This window comes from Lethenteron reissneri, chromosome 21, assembly GCF_015708825.2.
Source record: "Lethenteron reissneri isolate LAM-NWPU_2019-01 chromosome 21, ASM1570882v1, whole genome shotgun sequence".
NCBI classification, from domain to species: Eukaryota; Metazoa; Chordata; class Hyperoartia; order Petromyzontiformes; family Petromyzontidae; genus Lethenteron; species Lethenteron reissneri.
This window is the reverse complement of record NC_083799.1, coordinates 5183346-5210037: the sequence shown is the minus strand read 5'-3', so window position 1 is coordinate 5210037 and position 26692 is coordinate 5183346. Positions and strand designations below refer to the sequence as shown.

The 26692-nt window shown below is 40.7% G+C and overlaps 1 protein-coding gene across 1 annotated transcript; it reads right to left on the bottom strand.

The window, feature by feature from the left end:
- Positions 1-5098: 5098 nt before the first annotated feature.
- Positions 5099-26692, bottom strand: LOC133345103 (abl interactor 1-like). Its single transcript, XM_061555581.1, is given in 14 exon segments — positions 5099-7721; positions 7723-7787; positions 7899-8090; positions 8300-8386; positions 8746-8898; positions 9377-9421; positions 9993-10085; positions 11525-11637; positions 12077-12235; positions 12578-12595; positions 14886-14983; positions 17643-17819; positions 23960-24127; positions 26539-26692. Coding segments are annotated over 14 exon segments (1596 nt in total). The 5' UTR covers positions 26656-26692; the 3' UTR covers positions 5099-7610.

Sequence of the window (26692 nt, the reverse complement as noted above, 5' to 3'; positions counted from 1 at the left end):
GGACAGTTAAATTAGTTGGTTAACCTTATAAGTTCTAAAAATGAAAATTATGAAATTAGCATGCATGGGATGAGCAGGCGAATAATATTACAACAAGGGACAACAAAGTCCCTTGCGCACCCTTGAGTCACATTTTATTTTAGAAAATGTGTGTTGTTGTGCACTAAAATAAAGCAAAGGAAATATAACTCCACATCAGACTCATAAACTCAGTCGCGGTTCGTCCACTAGGGGCGTTGGGCCCCCCCCCCAACCAAGCAGCTGAAGGTGAGAAATTATTTTTTTAATTAAAATACTTTTGTCGAAAGAGTTTTGTTGTGGTTACATTTCTTAAATGTTATTATTATTTCAACGTGAATTGCCTAATGAAGATAACATTTTAAGCTGTTCATATTAGAAACCGCTTCAACACCACAGTCTGATTGCGATTAGCTTCTAGCATTTTAACCACGCCGTTTGAGACCCATTTAGGGTGGTAATAAGTATAACCCGTAAAAACAAAGTTTTTCACTCTAAATCCTTTATATGCGTGGCGGCTAGTGTCCTCTCGTCCTCTGGCTTGAGATGGCTGCCACCTATGGGTCAGATGATTGTCTGCAGTATTAAACAATTGGTAATTAAATATTAACTTTGTTTTCCCTAAACAGTGTAAAATTTTGGAAAAAAATTTTCACGAACATTAATTGTGTCGCACAACGAGTCTGTGTGCAAAATGTCAGCTCGATTGGATCACGGGAAGTGGGTTAAAAAACGAGCGAAAGATTTGCACGGTCCTAAGCAAGCAAGCAAGCACGCGAACTTAATATAAAGGATTTAATAAAGGATTTAAAAATATATTCGCCTGTGGAGGACGCGGGGATCGATCCCGCGACCTTTGGCATGGGAAGCGAGGGCGCTACCAACTGCGCTACTCCGCCACGGCCTTTGGAGGGGTTACGCTCTGGGCTCTTACACTCTGACGTTCAGCCAAAGCCACGAATGCGTTCTATTTGAATATATGTAAAATATTTTTTTTTTGCCTAAAAAGTGTAAAATTTTGGGAATTTTTTTTCACGAACAATAATTGTCTGGCACAACGAGTCTGTGTGGAAAATGTCAGCTCGATTGGATCACGGGAAGTGGGTTAAAAAACGACCGAAAGATTTGCACGGTCCTAAGCAAGCAAGCAAGCACGCAAGCAAGCAAGCACGCGAACTTAATATAAAGGATTTAAATAAGTATAACCCGTAAAAACAAAGTTTTTCACTATAAATCCTTTATATGCGTGGCGGCTAGAGTCCTCTCGTCCTCTGGTTTGAGATGGCTGCCACCTATTGGTCAGATGATTGTCTGCCAGTATTAAGCAATTGGTAATTAAATATTTAATTTGTTTTCCCTAAACAGTGTAAAATTTTGGAATTTTTTTCTCACGAACAATAATTGTCTGGCACAACGAGTCTGTGTGGAAAATGTCAGCTCGATTGGATCACGGGAAGTGGGTTAAAAAACGACCGAAAGATTTGCACGGTCCTAAGCAAGCAAGCAAGCACGCAAGCAATCAAGCAAGCACGCAAGCAAGCAAGCAAGCGAACTTAATATAAAGGATTTAAAAAGGCACCCATGGCTGTAATGAGACGATGTCACAACGCGAGGTCGCACTGTGCAAATATAGCAGCTCACGGCCTACACGCTATAGGAGGAAAACAACAGGAATGGCGATGACAGCATGTGCAGCAAACGAAGAATTATCAACGAACACTGTGGAGTTACTCCTAAATATTCAATTTGAAAGGCTTTGTTGAGTCGTGTCAGCTGATCTTTAAATGTCCTTGAAGCTTTTGGCAGTGTCAAAGCGGTTGTGTAGTGTGGATTTTATGGTCATCGGGACAGCATTTGAGTGTTTTGTATATTGTTTATAAATGTCTACCGTTGGTAGATAAGACAGTTATATCACTTTCACGGGAAGGCCAATAACATGACGATGTTTTTTTTTAATTAGAACACCAAATTTTCAGAGGTCACCCAAAACAGCCCCACCTAGTGGCAATGTCACGAGCCGCCACTGCATGTGAAAACATGTTTCAAAAAGAAAGCTGAAATTTAGCATAAAATTAACTAGAAAATATTCAACGTCGAACTAAACCTGGAGATGTTCAAATATTATATTTAAATTATATTATAATTATAAAATATTAAAAGTAATTATAACTATAAAAAATTACTTGAAACTTTGTAGTAGAACGAAGCAAAATGGAGAGTGCAATTATAACAATCACATATTCATTCCACAGAATGAAAAGCCCTGGTCGAATCATTAGAATCAAAATGTTTAATAACAATAATTCAAAAAAATACAAAATGTATGCTTCTCCATTCTCCCATGGAGAAGAAAAATGGTCCTTCATGGAATAAATAAAAGGTGACCGTAAATAATCAAATAGTTAATAATGAAAATTTATCAAAATTAGAGTGTTATTTAAAGTTGCGCCTTTTGATGTGACGTCACATTTCTCAAACCCCCCCCCCTCCTCCCCTCGTCCACATCGTCACAAATGTCTGACCCCCCCCCCCCCCTCGGTGCGTGACTTCATTTATGGACGGCCTCTGACCAATAAATCACCCAAAGTTGCATCTCCAACAATGAGTCATGAAAGTGTTCTGGGAACATTGCGTGTGCGGCTGTTCTAATTTCAACAATAATCTAAAAGCGATGTGATTTAACTCATCAGCAGACTTCTGCAGCCTGTATTGGAAACGTGTTGAAATCAAAAGACACGGCAGTCCATCACATTTATGGAGACCTATAACAAAATGTTGCTACATTAACTTCATCTTAAAATCTCGGGGGCTTCTCAGCAAGATTGATTTAGATGGCAGTAATTAAGTTAATAAAGGGAAGTAGATTTCACACCATTGGCGTAAACCATTCGTAAGAGGCGCGGTGCTGGAGGGGTGGCATTGATTGGTATTGATTACTGGCTTCATGAGTTACTGTCCGGGCTGAGACCCCACGTGAGCTGAAATCTGTCTTCCCGGGGATCTCATCCGTGTGCACGCAGCGCATTGTTCACATTATTTACGCTGCACCTCGGCATAAGCCACGTGCGCATAATCTTCACGGTGTTAATCACGACGCCTAATTGATTCAACCCACTTTAGCATTTTGATTACCCCCCACCAGGCAACCGGTAATTTTCCCATGCGCTGCGAATTTTGTAAATTGATGTTCGCAATTAGGGCGTTCGCAGGTTAACTCGTCAATCAGGGCCATTGTAAGGTCGAGACAAAGCGGGATTGATTGCTTATTAAACACAGTCCCATTCAGCCACGCTTCTGCAGTCTGTAGTCCAGTGGTAAGCCCTAAATAGTAAGCATTTATTATTTCGCCGGATCATGTTTTAATTAGCACACTCGATTGATTGAGCGTAAGAACAAACACTGCGTGACTTTACCGAAAAAAAATCTAGAACTTCACATCAATGGATGTTACACCTTACTGTGGCAGGACCACCGATGACCTCCAATGTATTTATTCAGGAAGAATTGTCGAATACAGCTTTTGTTATGCATAACCACACCTGCAGATGAGAGATCTTGTGAAGTCACCTTTGAGTCCGGAGTCTGCAGTGTCCCGTGATTCTGCCGTGACTGTGTGCTGTTGCTGCTGAAGTGATGTATGCACCCTGTATAATACTGTGGCATCTTCTGGGGGATATGTACTTGGCAGTGCATTTGATCCAGGGATGTCGAGTTGCGTGCGGCGGGATTCGCGATCCACATCTATGTCAATAGAGGTCACTCGTTTAACACGTCGGCTTTCGCGACCAATATAATATATAAGAGTTTTTTTGGGTTAAATCGCGTAAATGTCGTTTAAACCCCCCAAAAAACCTTTATTATAGAGGTCGCTACTTGCGCTGCAGTGAAACCAGGATAATGTCTCGACTGAACAGACACGCGTGGAGGCGGGAGACACCTGGAGGTGCTGCAAATAGCGCGAAGCTGTTGTCAAGCCGACACCAATCACCGAAAAGACGAGAGTTCGATTTCGTATTTTTTAAATTCCCCTTTATGCTGATGGTAGAATTACAGGTATTACATTTTTTTATTACAAATTAACCACTTTTAATGTTTTCTTAAGTTTACAATTGTTATACCCAAGTTATGTCCCCTGATTTGCGATATTAACATTGGTGTTTTGTACAAATGCTCTCGTTTTTCAAATCATGAACGTAACCTTCTGGCTCAGGTTGCCCTTCAATGTCTCAACAGGTGTCTCCGAATTAATGATTAAGCAATGCATGAATGTGAGAGAACGTGTGCCGTTGTCACATTATACAGGGATAAACTTAACATAAGCTTCTCGGTTTCCGTGTTATTTACATGATTTGAAATGAGCTAAGACGACTTTACTTTGTCAAAACCTTGATCGCATGGGGGTATGGAGTCCTCTAGTGGACCCATATGACGACAGGTACGGTATAAATACAAAAACTAAACAAATTAGAGTCCAACGAATTGGCTTATAACGTGGAAATGTATAGCAGCAAAGTACAGGTGTTGGCAATCTACGGCTCCGGAGCTGCATGCGACTCTTTTAAGGGCTGCTTGGAATATTTTTTTACCGAATTCGAAAAAGGCTGTTATTTTTGTTGCCGACCCCGAGTAGTGCTCTATTCTACAAACTGCACCGCATGTGCACACCCCGTTGAAACCAACCTCTTTTAGAGTTAATCCGATACAACCAATGCATAATACACGATGCGATTTTATGGGGGGATTTACCCATCTCATTCATTTTCAGTTGTCATCCCCGGGAGGAATACGTCATTATCCCCCATTTTTTTGTATTGCTTGGATAACTTCAGTTTAACACGTAGGCTTTCGCGACCAATATCGACGATAACGTTAGTTTGGCTAATATTTTTTTGTTGGCAATGTTTTAAGTTCATCCCATCCTTGCAAGACACGCTCGACCTTACTGCAATTTTTTTTTCAATTGTTCCCAAATATGGTACGCTATATTTCATATAACACATTGAGTTTTTTTTTATGGTAAGACCCAATTTCAGAAATCAGTACCATATACACCAACTTAAGGAGGCACAAGACAAACATACCGTTCTTAATTGTATTTTATTCGGAAATGTATGTACATAGTATGTACACAAATCCAGAAAATGCATAGGGATTAAACATGCAGATTCAAAGCCAAGAGTTATACACCTCAATATGTATGAAAATAATGCATTTCCACAGCAGTAACAATGTACACAACTCAGCATGATAAAGGCATGGCTATATTGTCACATTAGTCGATACATTTCTCGCAATACATCTCTCTCCATCACTACATGTTCAAAATAAAAAGTACATGCCAAATAAACCGATGTTTCAACAACACACTTTTTATTCCAGAGGCTTCCAATAGCGGCCAAAGCACTGCCATTTTTAATCCCTTATTTTCCATCAATTCCAACCACGATAGGCCATGCAATTCTTCATGTAAGTTACAATGTTACAACTGTGGAAAAAAAGCCCCATGTGCATACAGTGTATTGAACACAATGCAATTTTTGCATTGCAATGTGACGAAAGTTTTTTCTCTGAATGATAATTATTTGTCGAGTTGATATTTCAGCTGGCCCCACATTTTAAGTGTAAGACTATATAATCTATACACAGAAAATACTGTCATCCGTTCTACAAGAGTGCTATTGATAAAAGTATACAAAGATTTACAAAACACACTGGAACATATCCATAACTGATTGTATTAATTACAAACTGTAATGATTCTGAAACTCATTACAAAAAAATGTTAAGTGTACTAAAAATTATAATCTGGATTCTCTTGATGAATACAACATAAAAAAAAAACACAACCGAAATGCTTTTTCATGAAAGTAGCATATGGTTCAAATCCGGTATCCTGCTCAGACCACAACACTCCATACATGGACTGTACACAAATCCACCAGCAATGTAGGCTCTAGACCAGGGTTCGGCAAACCGTGGCTCTGAAACCACATGCCGCTCTTTAAGGACCGTCTAAGTATTCACACGCATTGTGGTTCTTGAAAGAGGTTTTTTTACCTAAACGGAAAAAAATTACTTGTTATTTTGGTTGCAGACCCCTGCTCTAGACTCTTAGAGTATATGGTAATTAAGGCATAAAGAACACTTCAGTCAATCTCGATGACAATGATAAATTGTCTTGAGTTTGTTTGAAATGCACGTTTTCTTTTGCCTGAAAGATGCACTTTTTCCACCCACTGACTGCTGGAGAGAATGCGAGGTGTGTACTGCCTGCATTGCCAATGTTAAAGAACAGGAATTAAAAGCAATGTGCCTCCAACGTAACTGATTGCAATACAAATACATGGAACTGCCTAAACAGCTCAGCTGCCACTAAATCCAGTTTATAATTTTAAGTGTCCTAAGAATGTTATTGTGAATAACACTTACCAGTTTAATCACCTAGTTGTTAGAAAATAGCAAAACATTACTGATCCCACTATATTAAGTAGTATTCTTGCCACATCAGTTAGCATGTTAAAACAAGAGTAACAATTTGTCTTCCATACATTTCACAACCAATACATTTGAATTTAATTTAATCCTCAATGCCCCAGAGGAATAAATCCCATTATTTAAAATTCCATTTGTATTGTGCCTTGCTAAGTGGTTTTGCAGTGAGGCTAATGATATAAGGCCACAGACAAGCACATCGGTTGGGTTTGACCTGCACACGATGAGTTAAAAATTATTACAATAATACAATTTCACTACTCTTTGGTTCTTTCGGTAAAGTCACGTAGGTATAAAAAAGAACCAAAGAGTATGGATTCCTGCAGTCACGAAAGCTTCAAATCTACAATTTCACTGTTCAAATGAGTTCTCCATTTTACTTATAAAGCCATGTAAGCTAAATGTCATACACATGCCAATATTTTTAGCACTTAAGAATACATTTACAAATAAACTCGGCTTTGGTTTAGTTTGCACCCTGTTAATTAAAAACCCACCAATACATTTTTACCAAAATTATGTATTGCTAATGGCACCAGTGTAAGCATGTCTGTGGCTGTTTCAGCCAATAGATTAAGAACACATATCTCATGTTGACTTTCAGAAGTGGCAGTATAAAAAAATGCCCCAACCCAATACAGTATAAAGCTGTTTGATGTTAAAAACTAATAATTCAGACCCTGTCTGATTAACCACAGGTTTTAGCATATGTCAATACTGACACAGTGCACTGGAACAGTTGGATAGAATATTCACAAATCTCACATTCAACAGTAAAACTTCCACACCAGATAAGATACCAAGCCACCCTTTCTAGTATAAAACAATTTAAGCTGCTTGCATGTACGTTGTAGGCATTTAAACTACCAAGAACATGTCTTACATCTAGTGGTAGATTCTGTTAAACGCATTAATTAACAAAAATGCAAACTTTGGACCTCCATTACCATTTGTGCTCTTTTACTGTGTAAGAGATGCTGAATTGACCTTTATTGATGTAGATGGTCTCTAACCACATTTAGAAATTCCAGCACCGCCTGCGCATCGGTGGGAATGCCGAGGTGTTGTCTTGGCGCACAGCAGATAGGAGGACCAACGTGCTAGTCAGCGTAGTGCATTATGGGCTCCACGTAGTTGCCGGGGAAGAGCCCTGTGTGGCCATTGGTGGCACCCTCGTACCAGCCGTCATCGTTTTTCCTGACCACATAGATGAATGGAGCCCTCGTGAAAGCTCAGCTCATCATCCTTGTCCTGGACGTAGTCATACACTGCCACCACTAGGAAACACAAAAAGAGTGAGGATAATGAGTGTGACCAACAGCATATGCTTGCTTTTTAACGAAGTTGTCAATTCTGCGTTGTTCAGTGTGTGCACAGTGAATATTCACCCTTCTCAATGTAGATTTTGGGTGCCCATTCGGGATCCCCGTCTGCATAGGGGTCCGAGTATTGCACCACAGAGGCTTCTTCGTCGTAGTCGATGGGGGGTGGTGGAGGCAGTAGCGAGTCATCGCCCCCAGAGCCAAAGCCCACCAGATCATCCGGGGGCGGAGGCAATGCTTGTGTTGGGCTGTCTGCAACTTTATAAAAAAGAGATGACATTAGTGAGCTCTTCACATGCTGCCATAACTGCCAGTTAAAGCAAATTACATAACATTGTAATCACTGGGTGAAGTGAATCAATTAGTAAGAAAGAAACATAATTCACTGAAATAAATCGCACAAACATAAAGCAAAGCCCTAAATATAAAGCATAATTTTTAAGGTGCCCTCAATTATGACCACTTACTGTTCTCCTGCATGCGGGCCACAAAGCCCGTGAGGGGAATCTGTGGGGTGAGCTGGGGCATTGGCGGAGGGGGTGGCGCATGTGACACTGATAAGGACAAACACAAAGCAGTACATTTGCAATTAGCTGTAAAGCAGTAGAAAATGATCCATTGCCTGAAAAAATATTTGACAAAAGCGACAGAAGGCAGGCGCAATATTGCTTGATCAGTAAAACTAGACTTTATCAGATAAAATCTCAAAACCAGACACACATATGCATGTGAATTATGAAGTCAAGCTTTGTATTTTTATTCTAAGCCTCCGCTTCAAAATCATTCCAAACCACGTTAAACTATGGTAATACGAGGCCAAAGTAACACATTTTATATGAAGGTTAAGGGTTCCGTCGTGGGTGTGCTCCCTCTGGCGGGAGGGCAGGGGAGGAGTGCTCTAAGTGCCACCTACTGGGGTTGTGGCTGTAGAAGGGGCCGCCATTGAGTTGTGAGGACTGGGAGGTAACGGATGGGGGACGGCGCGAGCCTCCTGAGCTGATGGACGTGGCCGAGTTATTCCGCGTCATCTGCCTTGGCATGGAGTTGTATTGGGAACCGGGCCCAGCTGCAAAATCCCGACAATACAGCTTCCAGCAGCCCATTCATATTCACTGTATTCATTCACTTCAAGTTCCTCTTACACGTCACTGCTAAGTTATGTTTACTTCCATGTAAGGATTAGTATTAAAACAGGACAGCAACTACAGCAAGTTGACGACCGTTCAATACCAATGTCCATGTTTGAGGCAACAAGTAGCCTTGACACAAGCAACACAAGCATTTGCCATCACTATTTTCAGCCTGATGATGAATTCAGAAGCAAGCGTTCACAGGGCATAGCTAGACATCAATAATGTGCACACAGAATGTGCATGAATTACCATTTGACTGGTTGGCAGTGCAGTTTCGTTTTTTAGGCAAAAATGCTCTTCTTCTAAATAAGCCAACACATCGTCATGTTTTATTACCACTGGCTACGCCCATTGTTAGATTAGTAGCAAGACAGAAATGGTCAGTACTACATTCATGAAGCCTGATCTTACCAAACATGGGAGGGGGAGGAGGTGGGGCTGGCACACCAATGGATGCTGGCAGCCAAAAGAAACTTGTGTTAAATCTCACAAGCTTAGAGCTACTGATACAGCTCAAAATATCAACACAAGCATTCACCTAAAGATCTAGCAACATTCACCTCGGTTTTCCAACATGCAATTGTTTTGTACGATAATTGAAAATTTGCTCAAATCAAAGCATATCACAACGTATTACCATCCAATGATTAACTTGCACTTGGAATAAGTAAACCTTGTCAGCCACTGTAACCTTGATGTTCCTTATTTACCTGGGGATCCTCACTGCGCCTTGCAACTTTTCCATAAACAACCTGCTTGGCATCTTGGGCCAATTTATCTAAGTATTTTAGCATGAAAGAACCTGGAGATAACCCACTTATATAAAAAATAATCACGTAAAATGTAAATAAACATCACCCATAACTGGTTGGATAGTTGACACCAATACGATCTCCAGTCCACAAGGCTTTCAATATCACTGGCTTTAAATTGAGTTGGGGGTTTTGACATTAATGCCAAACAGCTGGAATAACTGAAAACACAAAAAAGAGGCACGATTTGCTCTCAAGATGTAAGTGAAGCTTACCTGAAAGTGGTGGGGCTGGAGGGGGAAAAGAATTGTTGTAAACGTCAGCAGGCATGGGGGAAGGTGGTGGCGGGTAAGAGGAAGTAGGTGGACCTATGCAATCAAATGTGAACATGCGACAAACATGCAGAGATGTTAGTGGGCCACTGAAAACCACTGCTAATGTCAAATACAATTACGCATGCCTCATGCGTAGAATATTGCTTAAAATTGAGTGGTTAGGCACATGCTCAAACCAGTAAGATACTTGTACACAGACACTCCATCTGATAATCTGAAGACTACTTTAAATACACAAGAAGACAGGTGGCTATACTGCCCATGTTACACATACAATTTTGCTGCAAGATATAACGAATTAGAGTTAAACATGCTTTAATATACATACAAGTACTTTGGCTGACAAACATTGGCGATAATTATGAAAGCAATAATTACTACATCACTCAAAGACAATACCACAATTTAATTACAGGAATCGTCAAGTGTGTTTTCGAGTCAAATTAGCATTTCAAGAATAAACAATAGTTTAATGGAGTGGAAGCACTCTAGACATGTTTAATAATACAGTGGTGAGTACAGTATAAATAGCAGCACAGAATTATTTCAGCACGTGATGAAGCCGGTTTTAGGGCATTCAGCTCCATGCAATGTCTTCAAAGTACTGTCACGACTTCCAATCTGTTGCTTCTCAAGTGTGATTAAAAGAATGTAGAGTAATGGTGCATAAATCAGAACGATATATTTATTATACTGGATGCACTTTGCTACAACAGCACACACACAGATGTTTGTGTGTTTATGTATTTATTTATATTGGCCACTGCTCGGATGTGAAATAAAACGAAGAGGTAAAAATGTCCTTGGTAACACGAAATATGATCTATGTGCAGCGAGGTTTTTTTTCTTATCATATGACACAGTAATAGAAAAGTATTTACTTAAGTGGTCAGCTTTAAAAGAAAGAATAGGTTAACATAAGCATCCCCATTGGTTAGCATAATTTTGAACCCTTGGGCATTTTCTGTAATGTGCATCGAGATGAATTCATCATTACCATCCATGATATATTCACTGCTGGATAACAGCCTCCAAGACTCACATTTTCTCTCTTGGCCAAGCTCCTGCACAAACTTATTTAATAGGTCCATCTCCATGTAGACATTCTCTTAGGCATGTTCGCACCTTTGGCCACCACTCCATCATTAGTCTCGACCACCAGTCATCATCCCTTCTTGTGATGGGTCCAACCAAGCACACTAACGTTTGTTATACGTCAATTATGTTTCTAACTTTTGTATGTTTTGCGATGTATGTTCCGCTATTTCAAAATGTTAATTACAAGCATGAACCTATTCATGCCATGGCCACGTTTCAGCTATTATTTTATTTTACTTGTCAACGTCCATGTATCTGATCCATATAGTATAGCAGGAATATGCACTGATTAAACAGACAGATGCATTGCAAAGTCCATCAATGATGCCAGGATAGATTTGTGCAGACAGCGAGGAGGGCAGTCATGAAAAGACCTTGGCTGAAGACACTTGGTATGGAGGGTGGGGGCACAGGGATGGGAATGCCCACGCTGCCGCTGCCACTATTCTCCCGGCTGCCTCCGCTCCGGCTGCCTCCACTGCTGCCACTGATGCCCACAGGAAGGAATAAACATCATTATATAAGAATATTAAACGGTTTAAATACAACAGCGCCATATTCAGCTGCAACATTAAAACGATCATTAATGCATATAATACAGGAACATTTTTCAAATTATTTAAAACTTTAAAATATCAGAGTAGGGCTCCTTGCTGGATTAAGGGGCACCTAAACAAAATCCCTTTTTTATAATCATCCTGCACATGTTAGTACCACAACTGCAGAAAAATCAAAAGCAAATGAAGCATGGTTTAAAACAAGAGGTTAATAAAGCAGATATTAAGCAACCAAGCAATTACCCAGCACAAGAAAAACTTACCGCTCAAAAACCCTGGCCATTTTTTCTCGTACAAAAAGATGCTCAAATTTCAACGGCACTAACATTCTTCCTGCCAACAGGAAGTCTGTCTCCTATCCCTCACTACCTGTATGTTCGAGCCCTTTGGTTGAGGGAAGCAGTACGTGCAGGGCTCTGTAGGTGCTGCTGCTGAGAAGCTGGAGGCCCCCAACCCGGGCTGGCTGTGTAATCGTTAGGCAGAGCTGGCGGCCGAACCGGCTCCAGAGTCCGGTAGGGAGAGCTCCTTCTGCAGAACCAAGAGCAGAGAACTGACCCCTCACCCCTGCCAGTGCCTCCCGGTGGACCCACTAGACAGAGCCATTCCGCATCATCGGCTTCGAGAGAGAATGCCCTCAACATCAGCAGTGAAACTGCAAGCAAAGTGCAGCTGTATTTAACATGAAAATATTTTCTATCCTTAATCAAGGAATGAGGGGATGAAAGAAGATAAGTAGACACTAAACGCCAGCAAAATAGTTTCTTAAACAATGGATAAATAAAAATGCACTTCAATCACAGATTTGACTTTTAAGGAAAGGGGAAGTGAATTAAAGCAGGCAATCAATGAAGACGACATAACCCTACATACCCCTTGCGTCCCAGAGTCCTGCATTGCAGCAGGCAAGTCAAGGCACCCGTGTCATGCCAAGCAGGTGATAGAGAAGGAAGCAGCAGTTAGTTTCATGCACAAATGCACCAGCAAGTAAAAATAAACCAAAGTTCCTTTCAATCTCATGCAATATTTCAAGATTATTTGGAAAATGTGTTTAATTTTCAGTAGTGTGCCTGTCCAGCCTCATAAAACAACAGAATTGATATATACTGTATTTGTTTTACAATGGGAATAAGTTGTAGAATGCAATATCTCTGAGAAAAATATTTCCTTTTTTAATAGCAATGACACAATTAACCAACAAAAACGAATAATTTCTACAAACAAGGCATAAAATATAATAATTTGTCAGCAGTTGAACTGGCCAATAAATGTTTACCTGTATGACTCATGGTGTACAACATTGATAGAATGATTTGTTTCACACAAAAAATACACAGTATGTTTAATGTCAATAAAAGGGGCACAGTTTCTTTGAGAAACATAAAGTATGAAATTAATAATTTGTCATCGTAAGATGATGAATAAACAATCAATCATCGACAATCGTCAATCCAATGCTGCAATACGACAATTAATCTCGCACTTGAACATAATAAAATTATATATTTCCATCTCAGGGGTGGATGTTTCTCGGGCGTGTCCTCTTTTGGCTGCCACTGCCATTTTCGACGACTGACTATAATCTCTTCTAGCTATGTGGATTGCCCAAGATCATAGATGTCAATGTGATGTCTCTAATTTGCATTTGTTCTCTAATCTACACGTTCCCTCTGTTTCTCAGTCTAATTCCGAACTTGCACCTCCCCATGCTACTTTGCACACATTTCAGCTTTTTGTAAAAAAAACCCTTCTCATTATCAAATAACATTTTCCAAAAGCATTCCATTGTGTTCCTGCTCACCTCTTTATCTCTTCATTATTCTCCCCATTCTCTGTCACCATTTGTCTTAGATATTCATATATGGTGTGTTTTACAGTTGTATCTCCAACTTCTTGCAAAAAACGTTTGTTTTGCTCATATTTATCTTTAGCCCAATTTTGCAACCTTCTTTGTTCTATTCATAAATCATTCCTTACAATTCATTTCAAATGGATGTTATAATAGCTATTTTGTCAGATTATACGAGTTGGAAAGGTTACTCGGGATTGACGTTTCAATCCTTGATGTCTGAGCCACTGTAAAGTTGAATGCAGCAATCAAAAGCAATCAGTGCTCTGCGTGATGTCTGATTGTAAAGTAGGTGGAGGCATTGCAACAGTTTTTATACTTGAGCGGCTCATGCTTTAATAGTGGGAAAAGTATGTTTTGTGTCCCTATCCTTTTTGAGGGCTATCCGCATTATATATCCATTTTAAACATGTTCACCTCATCTTCATGTAAAAGCTGTGACCACGTCGTTCATAACACCGTGCATTTTAAATTGCATTGTCTTGCTTTGCCAATGTCTATGGAATTCCAAGCAAGTGCCTCTGTGCTTCTTTGCACAGATGTTAGCTTTTGTTGCATTCTCTTGTCCATCTCACAGTAGGTAATATGCAGTGATTTAAGATGTTTCCCTTTAGACATACTGGTACATGACTTATAATATTAAGTTAAGTTTTTAAAAAGTACTCTTCTCTTGTTCACCTCTTTATTTTATAAGTTTGATCCCAGTGTGCCATAAATAACTGCCTTTGGTAAATATACTCTTACACATTTTTCAGTTGTATTCTCAATTGTTGATCTGCATGATTATCCATCCCAAATGGTAAATTTTAGAGCATTTCAAGGGCATTTAGTTACTTACCGTACTGTACATTAAAAACCACTCCTCAGTTCACAAGCTTTGTTTTTGAATAGACAAAATTCCGAACATCTGAAGGCAGACCGCCCACACACACAAAAACCAATATAGACCGTCCAATTCATAACGACGATAATGGGGGCTTAGATTTGCTCCGGACACGAGAACATGAGTAGCACTGGAAACTGACAGGAGGATAATGCGAAGTTTTATCCACTGCTTGTACAAATATGATTTCCTAGAATATGAAAGTGATAAACACACATTGGTATTATTCACATAACTATTAGTTTTTCCCTGTTTTCTAAAAATCACATTGCAATGTATGGCAATAGTTTAAAACACAACATGCAATAGTTTTCAACAGCCCTGGTACAATACATGAAATATTAGATTAACGGCATGACAATAGAGCATGCAATTGTATTTCACATCCCTGCCCATGTAAAAATTCTCGAATTACAACTAAATAAAGAAATAAAAGTGTGACCTCGTACCCAATGGTTCCTCTGCTGACTGAAGGAGGGCTGGGAGGTTTTTGAGTGGGCGGTGTGCTCCGGGAAATACTGCTGGTCCTTCCGTTGGGGTTGTTTCCCTGCTGCAACAAAGGCACACCCAAAACTGAGCACAGCCTATATGCGCAGCAAGCTCACACCACAGTGCTTGCGATAATCATCACAAAAACAACTGCATGGCCCGCAAATTAAACGGACCTTACACAACACAGCACAATACACTTACACAGCACAAACAGAATACGGTATTTGATTTCTTACCTTAGCCTTCAGAAGCCACTTTGCGCAAAGCAGAAAATAAAAATAGAAGCAAAATATAACTTATCTATAAATCTGCATGCAGTTAAGGCAACACATTTTATGGAGTGAGGTTTGATTTACACGATGGCTTGTCTTTTTTAGAGTCGATTCAATATACATTTTAAATGATCACTTTTAGGTAACACCATGGAGACACACAACAGCTGAATGAGTAAATGTGCAATAAAGTGTTATTTATATTGTTTTCCTTTGAAATACATATTTACTGCCATTTAAACATCGTCCACAAACAACGTGGTAATGTATGTTTTCCAATGGCTTTCTAAAAGCGTTGTAACAGAGACACTCAATATGTTGTCATTTAATGTCTGATAACTCTGCTCATAAACCCACCTTAGCCGACACTTCTGTTATACTAAAACAATCTACACGTGTGTTAACTTAAGAGGAAACTAGAGTTTGAGAACCATTGACCTTAAATTTTTACATGAAAAACCAGACAGGTAGTTTGACAGACCATCTTGTGAGTGCATATTTTTTTTCATCAAAGACACAAATATTACATCACTGAAAAGTATGTATTATTCGGACTCAGCAGTGAGAATTTGGTAAAGTAATTCTATTCATGTTACACACATCGGCTATTATTATATACCAATGTATTCCATACAAGACAAATGCCAGCTGTCATGGTTTAAACAAATGAAAATCGTAATGAAAATGGCAGGAAAGACAATGACTGTAGAAAAATATACAGCAAGTCCCTGGGTTGCGGAAGACCCGACTCACGGAAATCCGACCTTATGGAAATGCTTCCATAAATCATGTAAAAAAATATGCGAAAATATTTGCGTTAGTTACCAAGCGTCAATAGTGCAGCACGGTGAGGTTGCGGATGAATACCGCGGAGCGAGGCATAAGCCCCGCCCTTACACCTTGCTCCACCAAAATGCTGCCTTCACCGAGCCTGAGCCTCACGAGAATTCGGGTAAATGGAATTTTTTTTGTAGTATTACGAAATAATTTTCCTTTCGTAGCAATTTAAAAATGTTTCTATGCTTAGAACTCTTTTTCCCATGTTTCTATTGCTAGTTTTCTTCATTTTAAGTTTATTTCATGAATTATTTATTCTATGTACTTCATTTACCAAAATTACACTTCGACTGCTTATGGTCTCAGCCAAAAGCGATCGGAGAAGTCTAGGCCTAGCCTAATGCACGGTAAACGAACATTCGGAAGTGACTGCTTTCTGTAAACAATTAATATAAAAATGTTTTGTGGTATTCATAAGCAATTGGATAGAGTATATGTTCCATTAGTTTAATTATGGGTAGTATTAGGGTAGATATTTGATGAAATTCAAGAATCATAGGAAGTACAGGGCGTACCTACAGTGATAAGATACAGGCAGCGATAGAAAACGGACGACAGCGCAATACAGTGCTGAGAGAAAACAAACTAGTAATCGGGTAGGGGAGGCACTAATTAGCATATGGGATTTTATCTTGATTTGGGGAGCAAATTGTTCAGTTTCTGACATATGGAAAATTTGTGTTATGGATCGTTCTTGGGGACCTAACCCTTCTGTTACCCGTCGACTGCCTGTAATCAGTTTATAATAATGTTTAAAACCATCTTCTTGCCCTCTTACATATACAACCACTAATGTTCTACTTTAACAGTTAAAAGAAACGTGCAGGATTCAAATGCAAACTGCAACTTGTATGCTCACGCACAGTTTATCAGCCATTTTAAAATTCTTTATATTAAGTTCGCTTGCTTGCGTGCTTGCTTGCTTACGACCGTGCAAACCTTTCGGTCCTTTTTTAACCCACTTCCCGTGATCCAATCGAGCTGACATTTTGCACACAGACTCGTTGTGCGAGACAATTAATGTTCGTGAAAAAATTTTTCCAAAATTTTACACTGTTTAGGGAAAACAAATTAAATACTTAATTACCAATTGTTTAATACTGCAAACAATCATCTGACCCATAGGTGGCAGCCACCTCAAGCCAGAGGACGAGAGGACTCTGGCCGCCACGCATATAAAGGATTTAGAGTGAAAAACTTTGTTTTTACGGGTTATACTTATTACATTCGAGCCAGAGGCCATTGAGCAGCACTGACACATCATTTTCACTACCCAGTTAAACAATCATACGCAGAATAGAAAACTAAACGAAGAAATATATTACAATTTATCAAATACACATTATATGCTTTTACCAAAATGTCTGCAACATTAAATTATTCGACCGAAAAAGGTCAGGCAACACAATCACCACATTATTTCCTACTTAAATTTCTAACACTATGTATGAGTTGCAAAAACATCCAGTAATGTCCCCCATGACATTGAACTGTTTACTTCATGAATTCAAAATTCGTCATGCAGCTTGAGTGCACCACAAAACATGCACCTACCAAAGCCAGTGCTACACACAAGCTAGGCCGAGGGCTCATTCCACTTATTACCTTCATGCCGTGGCCGATGTCATCCAACACGTTGAAGTCCAGTGGCTTGCGCACATAGCGCACAGGTCGCTCGGGGTTGACGGGTGCCAGGATCTTGTGTGTGCGTGTTGTGTTCTTGTTGGTGGTCAGAATGCCGATCTCACGCCGGGCCACCTTTTCTTTGTGGATGCCCACCGTCTGCAAGACAAAAGGTGTCATTCATATACGATAGTTTACATCCACGGGAATAAACAGCAATATAGACACCTGATTACAGTTATCGTATTTTTTACCAATGCGTATTATCCATTATGACATATGGATCAGAAATATTGACATGAAGGAAAAATAGAGAATAGATTAAAGGTGTGCAATGAAGCATGACAGATGCATGCCTGGAATTACATTTTGAGACAGAAATTGGAACACGAATTAGAGAATATGTGGAGGCTAAGGACGTTAATTTTAACCGTTAAGAAAAGTCAGTGGGTTTCGGCAGCACACCGTTAGAGATGATGGCCGATAGTCAAGAATGATAGAGTGGTAGCCAAGGGTGGGTACTCGCTCAAAAGGAAATGCACCGAGGAGACAGTGATGAAGTGAGTTCACATGCAGTTGTTTATTACATCCCGCGATTGTGAGGCAGGCAACACCTTGGGGAAGCCTTCATCCAGCAGTGGGTTAAGTTATGGTTAGTGATGATAATGGTGTGATCACAATTGCTTGGAATGAAATGTTGAGACTGAAACACGTTGAGTCAAACATAATTAAATAGAATAACCTAAACTTAAAAGTACTTAAAAAAAGACAACGGTATATTATGACAGCAATATCCCATCAATCTTGATTTGAAGCTTTTGTGACTACAGGAATCCATCCTCTTTGGTTCTTTCGGTAAACTCACGTAGATAGAAAAATAATAGATCACGATAGATGACGATCGTCATCAGGTGGGACAACCACAGCAAGAAAAAACTGCTGAAGTAGGCGAGAGATCTGCCGTGGCACGAGGTTATATAGGCCTCTGCATCAGGGGAGGAGAGAGAAGTTGAGGGGAAAGGAGGCGGGGCAGAAAAATGGACCCGCAGCAGCACCCGGGTCACTGGAGTAAAGTGGACCACCGCAGCAGCACTGGAGAGGTCAGCTGCAGGGGGGGAGAGAGAAGGGGGGGGGGATTTACCGCAAAGCGGTTTGTGTGCAGGGTAGGTGGAAGCAAAGGCTAAGGCGACGGGTACGAGAAAGGATGGACGATGCTGTCAGCGACGTAAGTGTTGGTTGAGGCGACGCAAATCAGGTAGTGGTATTAATAACGTGACAATGTATTTGCGAAAGGGGGAAATGTAAATCGTGGTATTACTGTACAATAGATGTTAAAACATTTAAGATCACTCCTGATAAATGTATATTTAATTCTGTGAATACTGTGGTTTTATAATATGTCTGCTATATAAACATTCTGTGCATACTGTTGTTTTAGAATGTGTCTGCTATATAAATATTTGAATCGTAAACTGTTGGAAGTAATTTCATCGATTACATATTTACTGAACTTAAGACATTGTATGAATGTCCTATTTGGCAAACTTAATTCAATACTGAACGGTTCCTTAATAAAAAAAACTGTTTATCAACATGTTATGAACCATAATATCACATCCATTATATGGGCATGAAACAAACTCTACTCAATAAGTTGTTTCTGCAAAGCCCATTGGTTACACTGCAAGTACAACTGTATGGCCATTGCCGAATAGCATAAAACAATACATATACTGTATAAAGCATCATAATGAAAAAGTTCAAAACAACTTTGCAGAAGCAGTTTTTAGTACATACGGATAAATAACATTTAACGTGGAACATATAAAAGAAATTACAGTATAGGCTTATGTAAATAGTCAAGCAAACAGTGTCTTCTGTGAAAGAAGACCCATTTTTACAGCTCCTTGGCCAATAGTACATGTTGCTATGGGAGACTGACATCGGTAGAGATGGCCAAGTTGATTTGCATTTGTACAGCATGAGGCATCCTTGTACCAGACTACATGGCTGGGGAAATGCAGAACCAGGTCCAAAATGGACATGTACTGGACAAAATGTGGTATAAAACCAGCAGATGAAATGTAAACTATAAAATTATTTAAACTATAGACTATTTTTTCTTTTACCAGGTAAGGTCTCTTTTTAAGAAGTGATCTGGCCACAAATGATAGCTCAACGAAATGGCTCATCACGTGGAAATGTATAGCAGCTAAATACTCGAAATGCATGTCTAAATGTGGAGGGAAAAACCGGAGGATCCGGAGATAAGTCCACACGACCACGGAGAGAACATGCAAACTCCATATATACAGGCGTCAGGGCCGGGATCGAACCCACGATTTCCTGCATACCAGGAGAGGTGTAGTTAACTTCTCGCCACCGTGGCACCCAAATCTACATGTGCAGTCACCGTCCAGGGTGAACTTCGTAAAAAAAAAGCATCACAACTGGAATATTTTTTTCATCTCAATTGTTTTACAACGTGAACACTTTTACAGTGTGTACCATTAAATCAAGAGTATTTCCAAGGTTATGCAGTCTGCTGAATATTTTATTTGTCAGTACAGTAGTCCGGTACACGCAGTGACATTCTTCTGCTTCCCATATGCAAAGTAACTAAAAACAGTATCTGTTTCCAATTCTTAACCTACATATTTCCCCACTCCTTTGGAGGAAGTAATGTCAATGCAAATATCAACAGAACACACGCGTTTGCAGCAATAACTATGCATTAGGAGGTGATTATTTATTCATATTAATGCAGTCTACTCCAAGTGCATCCTTTGTGGCAAGAGTTGCATTTTACAAGTATATTTAATGCACCCCAATGTCCATGGACTATCTCATGTGTCAAATAGGATAGTAATGAGACAATGCAGGACATGATGCATGCTGTTATAATACATGATATATGTACATTCCCTGCATCACTCGAGGTCCTTCCTGAGCTTGTAGTATCTAACTAAAGATATTCGTGAGAAAGCGTGATTACAATATCAATTATAACAATGAATAGAAAATCACTTATTGTGTTTTTATATAATTGTAAGACGTTTTCTGATTGATTAATTAACAGATACGTTTTCATACTCAGGAGTCACTGCCTTCATGAAACTTGTTCTTCTCGCTGGAAAAAAACTCAACAGTGCGCGATTTAAAGACAATGAAAAACTATTTAACTATCGTATTACTGCAGCAATAATGCTATTGAAAAAACCCATTGTGTTTAAAGGTAAATATAAATTGGAAACACGATTGCACACGACAATTTTTGTAAAACCTTAACCGTTTAGCACTTAAGCTTTCGCGACCAATATTATTCATAATAAAGGTTTTTGGGTTAGATCACATAAGTATAAATGTGCCGTAACTCTCCACCACCCGACACAGCCAGTATGGTTTGTCACGTAAACAACGCGCCAATTATTTACTACTTCAGCCCACCGGTGTGTTGGAGAGTAAATCCAAAACCTTTACAATATGAATGCGATGTTTCACTGGTAATTACATCCAGCATCATCGGGCGATTTGACAGAATAGTGAAGCAATCTACCTGCTTCCGGTCTTAAATAGAGCAAGATGACGTCATCACGTTATAGGTCTTCTTGGGACGTGACAAAAATAACTAAAACCTCACAAGGTGCGTAAAAGTCAATTCCAATATATAGGATCATCCAACGAAAAATTGCACCGACTCATTTTATGTTCCTATAATTTATCCTCACATACACAATGCATTGATTCCCCCATTTGTACACAACTTCGACATCAAATTTAATTTCAACAAAACCACCCCTCTTTTTGAACGATTTATAGCAATACATATTTAAAAAGAGCTGTAATAGAAAATGTATACAATTATTAAAGAAAGTAATATGTTTTTCATCACCAGGATGAAAGGTGATGTTTTTCTTTTAAATTGGTGCTTGCTTGGTCAAGCGCAAAAGCACGGACAGTGCAAGTCATTAGAAAATGCACAGATCTGTATTTTTCACGATGGTACGAGTTCTCATTTAATGAATGTTTCGTTTGGAGTTTTGTTCACTAGAGATCGATTTAAATGTCACACCAGCATGTCATAATAATATCACGTGCATTAATAACCCCCCCCCCCCCCCATAAATTGTCACCAAAACGACTCAATGCAGGTAATGCGAATCTTCGTATTAAAAATGTATCCATAAATTGATGCATCTTTACAAACCTACTATTCAGTAAAAAATACTTTGTTTAAATCAAAAGAACCCCACCCAGTGAGAGTCATGCAGAGTTATTTACTGCTCATAGTTGTCATACTTTGACATTTTTTTATTTAATTCTCATCGGGTCCCATGATATCTTACAGTACTGTCTCCATCTCTTGTCTACTCTACCTCTCTGGCCTCACGACGTATTGCTTATTACATAACTTGGGTCCCCACGTTGGCGAGATGTTAACTACTTCAACAGGTCGTGGGTTCCATCACGACCCTGACGCTCATATAATTAGAGTTTGCATGTTCTCCCCGTGGTCACACGGATTTTTCTCTGGGTCCTCCGGTTTTTCCCTCCACATTACAGTATTTGGCTGGTATACATTTTCATATAAGCCACTTCGTGAAGCTATCATTTGCGGTCAAATCACTTCTAAAAAAGAGCTATATAGTTCAGTGGGCCTTATCAGATAAAATAAAAATGTTTTATTACTTAGCAAGATCACGGGAGATAGTAATGGCATGGGGGAGCCCTTCATCCAGCAGTGGATTGGCTCTTGCTGATGAACGATCACAAGACAGTTGTCTGCATATATTCGGCTTCTTATACATTTGGATAACACCTCCTAGGTTGTAGCGTTGTGTGCACTCCAACCTGAGGGTACACCAACTTCACAAAACAACTAAACATGCCCTTCTAGAAAAGGCAACATCAGTGTCTGTATCCTGGCCCCTAATTCATAAATCCCAGGGCTCGAAATGGAAAACAAGCTTCCTTCCAGTGGCAACCATTGTATTGTTTCACATCCTGTGTTTTTTTAATCTAAGAAATTTGCAAGGACTCTTTCTACTTTATTGAGATTTGGATATAAGTGTTTGTATTTACATAGTTGGATGCATTGCATTCAAACTAGTAGTTTCTCAACAAGTGACTTTTCAAACTGGTTTATGAGTAAACATCCCCTCGGCTCTATATAGGACTTGTTTCAGCAGCCTGTTTCTCTCTCCCACCTGAAGATGATTGCTTGTGTGGCGATCGAAACGTCATGATCTATTATTTTGTCTCCCTACGTGACTTTAACGAAAGAACCAAAGAGTATAGAGTAAACAAAACATAGGATTTTCCACTGCGAAACAACATTGAAAAATGTTAACACAAGTCCAAAAATAGCATTAATGGGTGCATAGCCATTACAAAGTACTCTCACGAACAAATTGGATTGGAAATAGAAGCAAGTTTAAACGAGATGGCTGAATTATATTAAAACGTTATGGTACACGTGGATTCCCTGGCCAAAAGCATTCTTCATAAATGTTGCCCAATTGTACTGAAGAGCAATTGAATGATCAAACCTTCCTTTAAATAGTTTAATTCCAACCGCTTGTGCTTTAGCTAATATACATATCATAAATTATACATTGCCTTTCCTTTTACATAATACATGTTTCACTTATTGTAAATTACAACAGTGTAATTATCGTCAATGTAAAACCCCTTATTCACATTACTCTATAGCCTATGAAAAGCAATCGGAAAAAGTAATTTTATAACAGCTGCTGCTGCACCAGAATGAACCCTACGAAGTAGATGATTTCAGCACAATCTCAACTGTGGCAGCAAAATAAGAGGAACCAGACACACGCATGCATACGCACACAAAAGTTATACTTATTGCAAATCAGCAACTAACAAACACCAACGAACAAAACAAGGCATACCAGGTGTAAGTATTAATGTACAATAAAGTAAATTATGAACTGCACCAGTTACTTTGACCATACTTTACTGTATTGATCAGGATGGGTTTGTGAATCTGGGGCACATAGATGTATAGCACAACAATGGATTTCCCTGCACAGCATTCCACTTATCACCACATAGCCCAGCCAGTCTTTAACAACCTGCTACGCATGGTGATCAACCATCCAAGCACTATCCAGACGCAACCATGTTGGCCTTCAGAGATCTCACGAGATTGACAGCATTCTGGGTGATTTGGTGATTTAGTCACTGGCATATTTTTTGGGAAAAAACTTAGAAGCACAAACTCAGGAAAGTCTAAAGATACATGTTACAGGGACCCCGTGGTTAAGTAGCCGTACCTGTGAGATGTGGTTGATTGCCGACTCCATCTTGCCGAGCTGTGAAGCCTGGATGTCCAGCATCTGGAGCACATTGTTGGCGAGCGTGTTGATCTGGTAGGCGACGCTGGCCAGGGACTGAGTAGTGTACGCCTTGGTCTCCTCAAGCGCTTGCCGCTTATCTGGGGCCTGACAAAGTGGAAGGACATGGAAGTGATTACGTGACTAAGGAGATATGCACATTTCCATAACTTCAGGTTAAGCACGACAAATTGTGCCTAGAAACATGGGCCACGTGAGACGTATCCTCATAAACCTTCAATGATTTACTCACTCAGCGATTATCTATGGCTTTTTCTTCATGTACTACACACAACACTGACCTCCAAATCACTCAATGTGTTATAATGTATGTAGAATCTGCATAAATATGAAGTTGGATCATCATGCAACACGACTTGTATTCACAAAAGAGACTGCAATTCATCGTGATTGAAAAAAGGGAGGTTAAATCAGGGTAGAGAGCTGGCCTGATTCTGAAAATCAAGCCATCCCAGTTTCGACTCTGCGACCTTAGCTGCACGGGCCTCTGCGTGTCAACAAGAAGATGGGGCAGCGAAGAAGCAAACTCTCATCCTCGGAGAATTGTGAGTCTCGTGACGTCCTCTCCTCACGAACAACCACCTCCCCGACCCCTGCTGCCAACTCCTCCCCACTCACTCGGGCTTGCGCACCCGTGGGCTTTGGCAGAAACATAAACATCCTCGTCACGAAAATGCAGTGCTTCCCAGCCGCCAACAGCCCACGTAATTAAGAGCCGCTGGCCTGAACACAACAGTGCAGTAATCATCATAATCAACTTAATCAACACCATCATCACGTTCACTGTCAGCAACAGCTATGTTATCAACCTCATCAACCATAAACATGTTATTCATTAAAGTCATCTTTATCAAAGCCTTCCAAGGGCACTGCCAAATGTATAATCACCAACTTCATTGATCCACACCCGTATCAATGTTGGCATCAGTTTTATAAACAGTAACGTTTCACATTCAACATCGCTATGAACTCAATTATTTTGTATCAACACCACCACCTAACACATCAGCATCACTCTTCACATTGACATCCTCGACGTATTTCCGACATCCTCCGATTAATCTTCCTTCACTTTTTCACTTCCACCACCTGACCGTCATCTACCGCCGCTCCTATCAACTCTCACGTCTCCTCACACTTCTCGACCACCACCTCCTCCATCATCTACATCCAACACTCCCCACATCTCCATCTCGCCCACCTCTCCTCCATCATCTACATCCAACACTCCCCACATCTCCATCTCGCCCACCTCCTCCATCATCTACATCCAACACTCCCCACATCTCCATCTCGCCCACCTCCTCCATCATCTACATCCAACACTCCCCACATCTCCATCTCGCCCACCTCCTCCATCATCTACATCCAACACTCCCCCTACATCTCCATCTCGCCCACCTCCTCCATCATCTACATCCAACACTCCCGCATCTGAATCTAGACCCTCCTCCATCATCTACATCACCTCCACATCTCCATCTAGACCACCTCCTCCATCATCTACATCCAACACTCCCTACATCTCCATCTAGACCACCTCCTCCATCATCTACATCCAACACTCCCCACATCTCCATCTCGCCCACCTCCTCCTCCATCAACTACATCCAACACTCCCCACATCTCCATCTCGCCCACCTCCTCCATCACCTACATCCAACACTCCCCACATCTCCATCTCGACCACCTCCTCCTCCATCATCTACATCCAACACTCCCCACATCTCCATCTCGCCCACCTCCTCCTCCATCAACTACATCCAACACTCCCCACATCTCCATCTCGCCCACCTCCTCCATCACCTACATCCAACACTCCCCACATCTCCATCTCGACCACCTCCTCCTCCATCATCTACATCCAACACTCCCTACATCTCCATCTCGCCCACCTCCTCCTCCATCAACTACATCCAACACTCCCCCTACATCTCCATCTCGCCCACCTCCTCCATCATCTACATCCAACACTCCCTACATCTCCATCTCGCCCACCTCCTCCATCAACTACATCCAACACTCCCCTACATCTCCATCTCGCCCACCTCCTCCTCCATCATCTACATCCAACACTCCCTGCATCTCCATCTCGCCCACCTCCTCCATCATCTACATCCAACACTCCCCACATCTCCATCTCGCCCACCTCCTCCATCACCTACATCCAACACTCCCCTACATCTCCATCTCGACCACCTCCTCTACCACCACCATCACCACTTAATCCAACTTCCACCTCTTCTTTTAACACCGCCTCTCGCTTCAACATTCACTTCCCGTCATGAACTCACCTATCACGACACCTCAATCTCTTCCACCTCCTCCTCGTCCACCACCACCACCGACCACCTTCACCTCACCACCTCTTCCCCTTCCTGGCCCAGCCCAGAACCCACAGGACTCCAGATTGGCGGGGGCCTCCCACCCTTCCTACCCCTCTCTCATCCCTCTCCCCACTGCCCTCCTTCTCGTCGTCGCTGTGGGCGCCATCTCACCGTCACGTAGTTGCCCTCGCAGTAGTCGGCGACTCGCTGCAGGTTGCCGTGGCTCTCCAGGAGCGCGGCCCGCGCCGCGGGGACCTCCTCCTCCAGCAGCTGCTGCAGCTCCGCCATCTTCGCCTGCCGCGCGTGTCCCTCCCTCCTCCCTCCA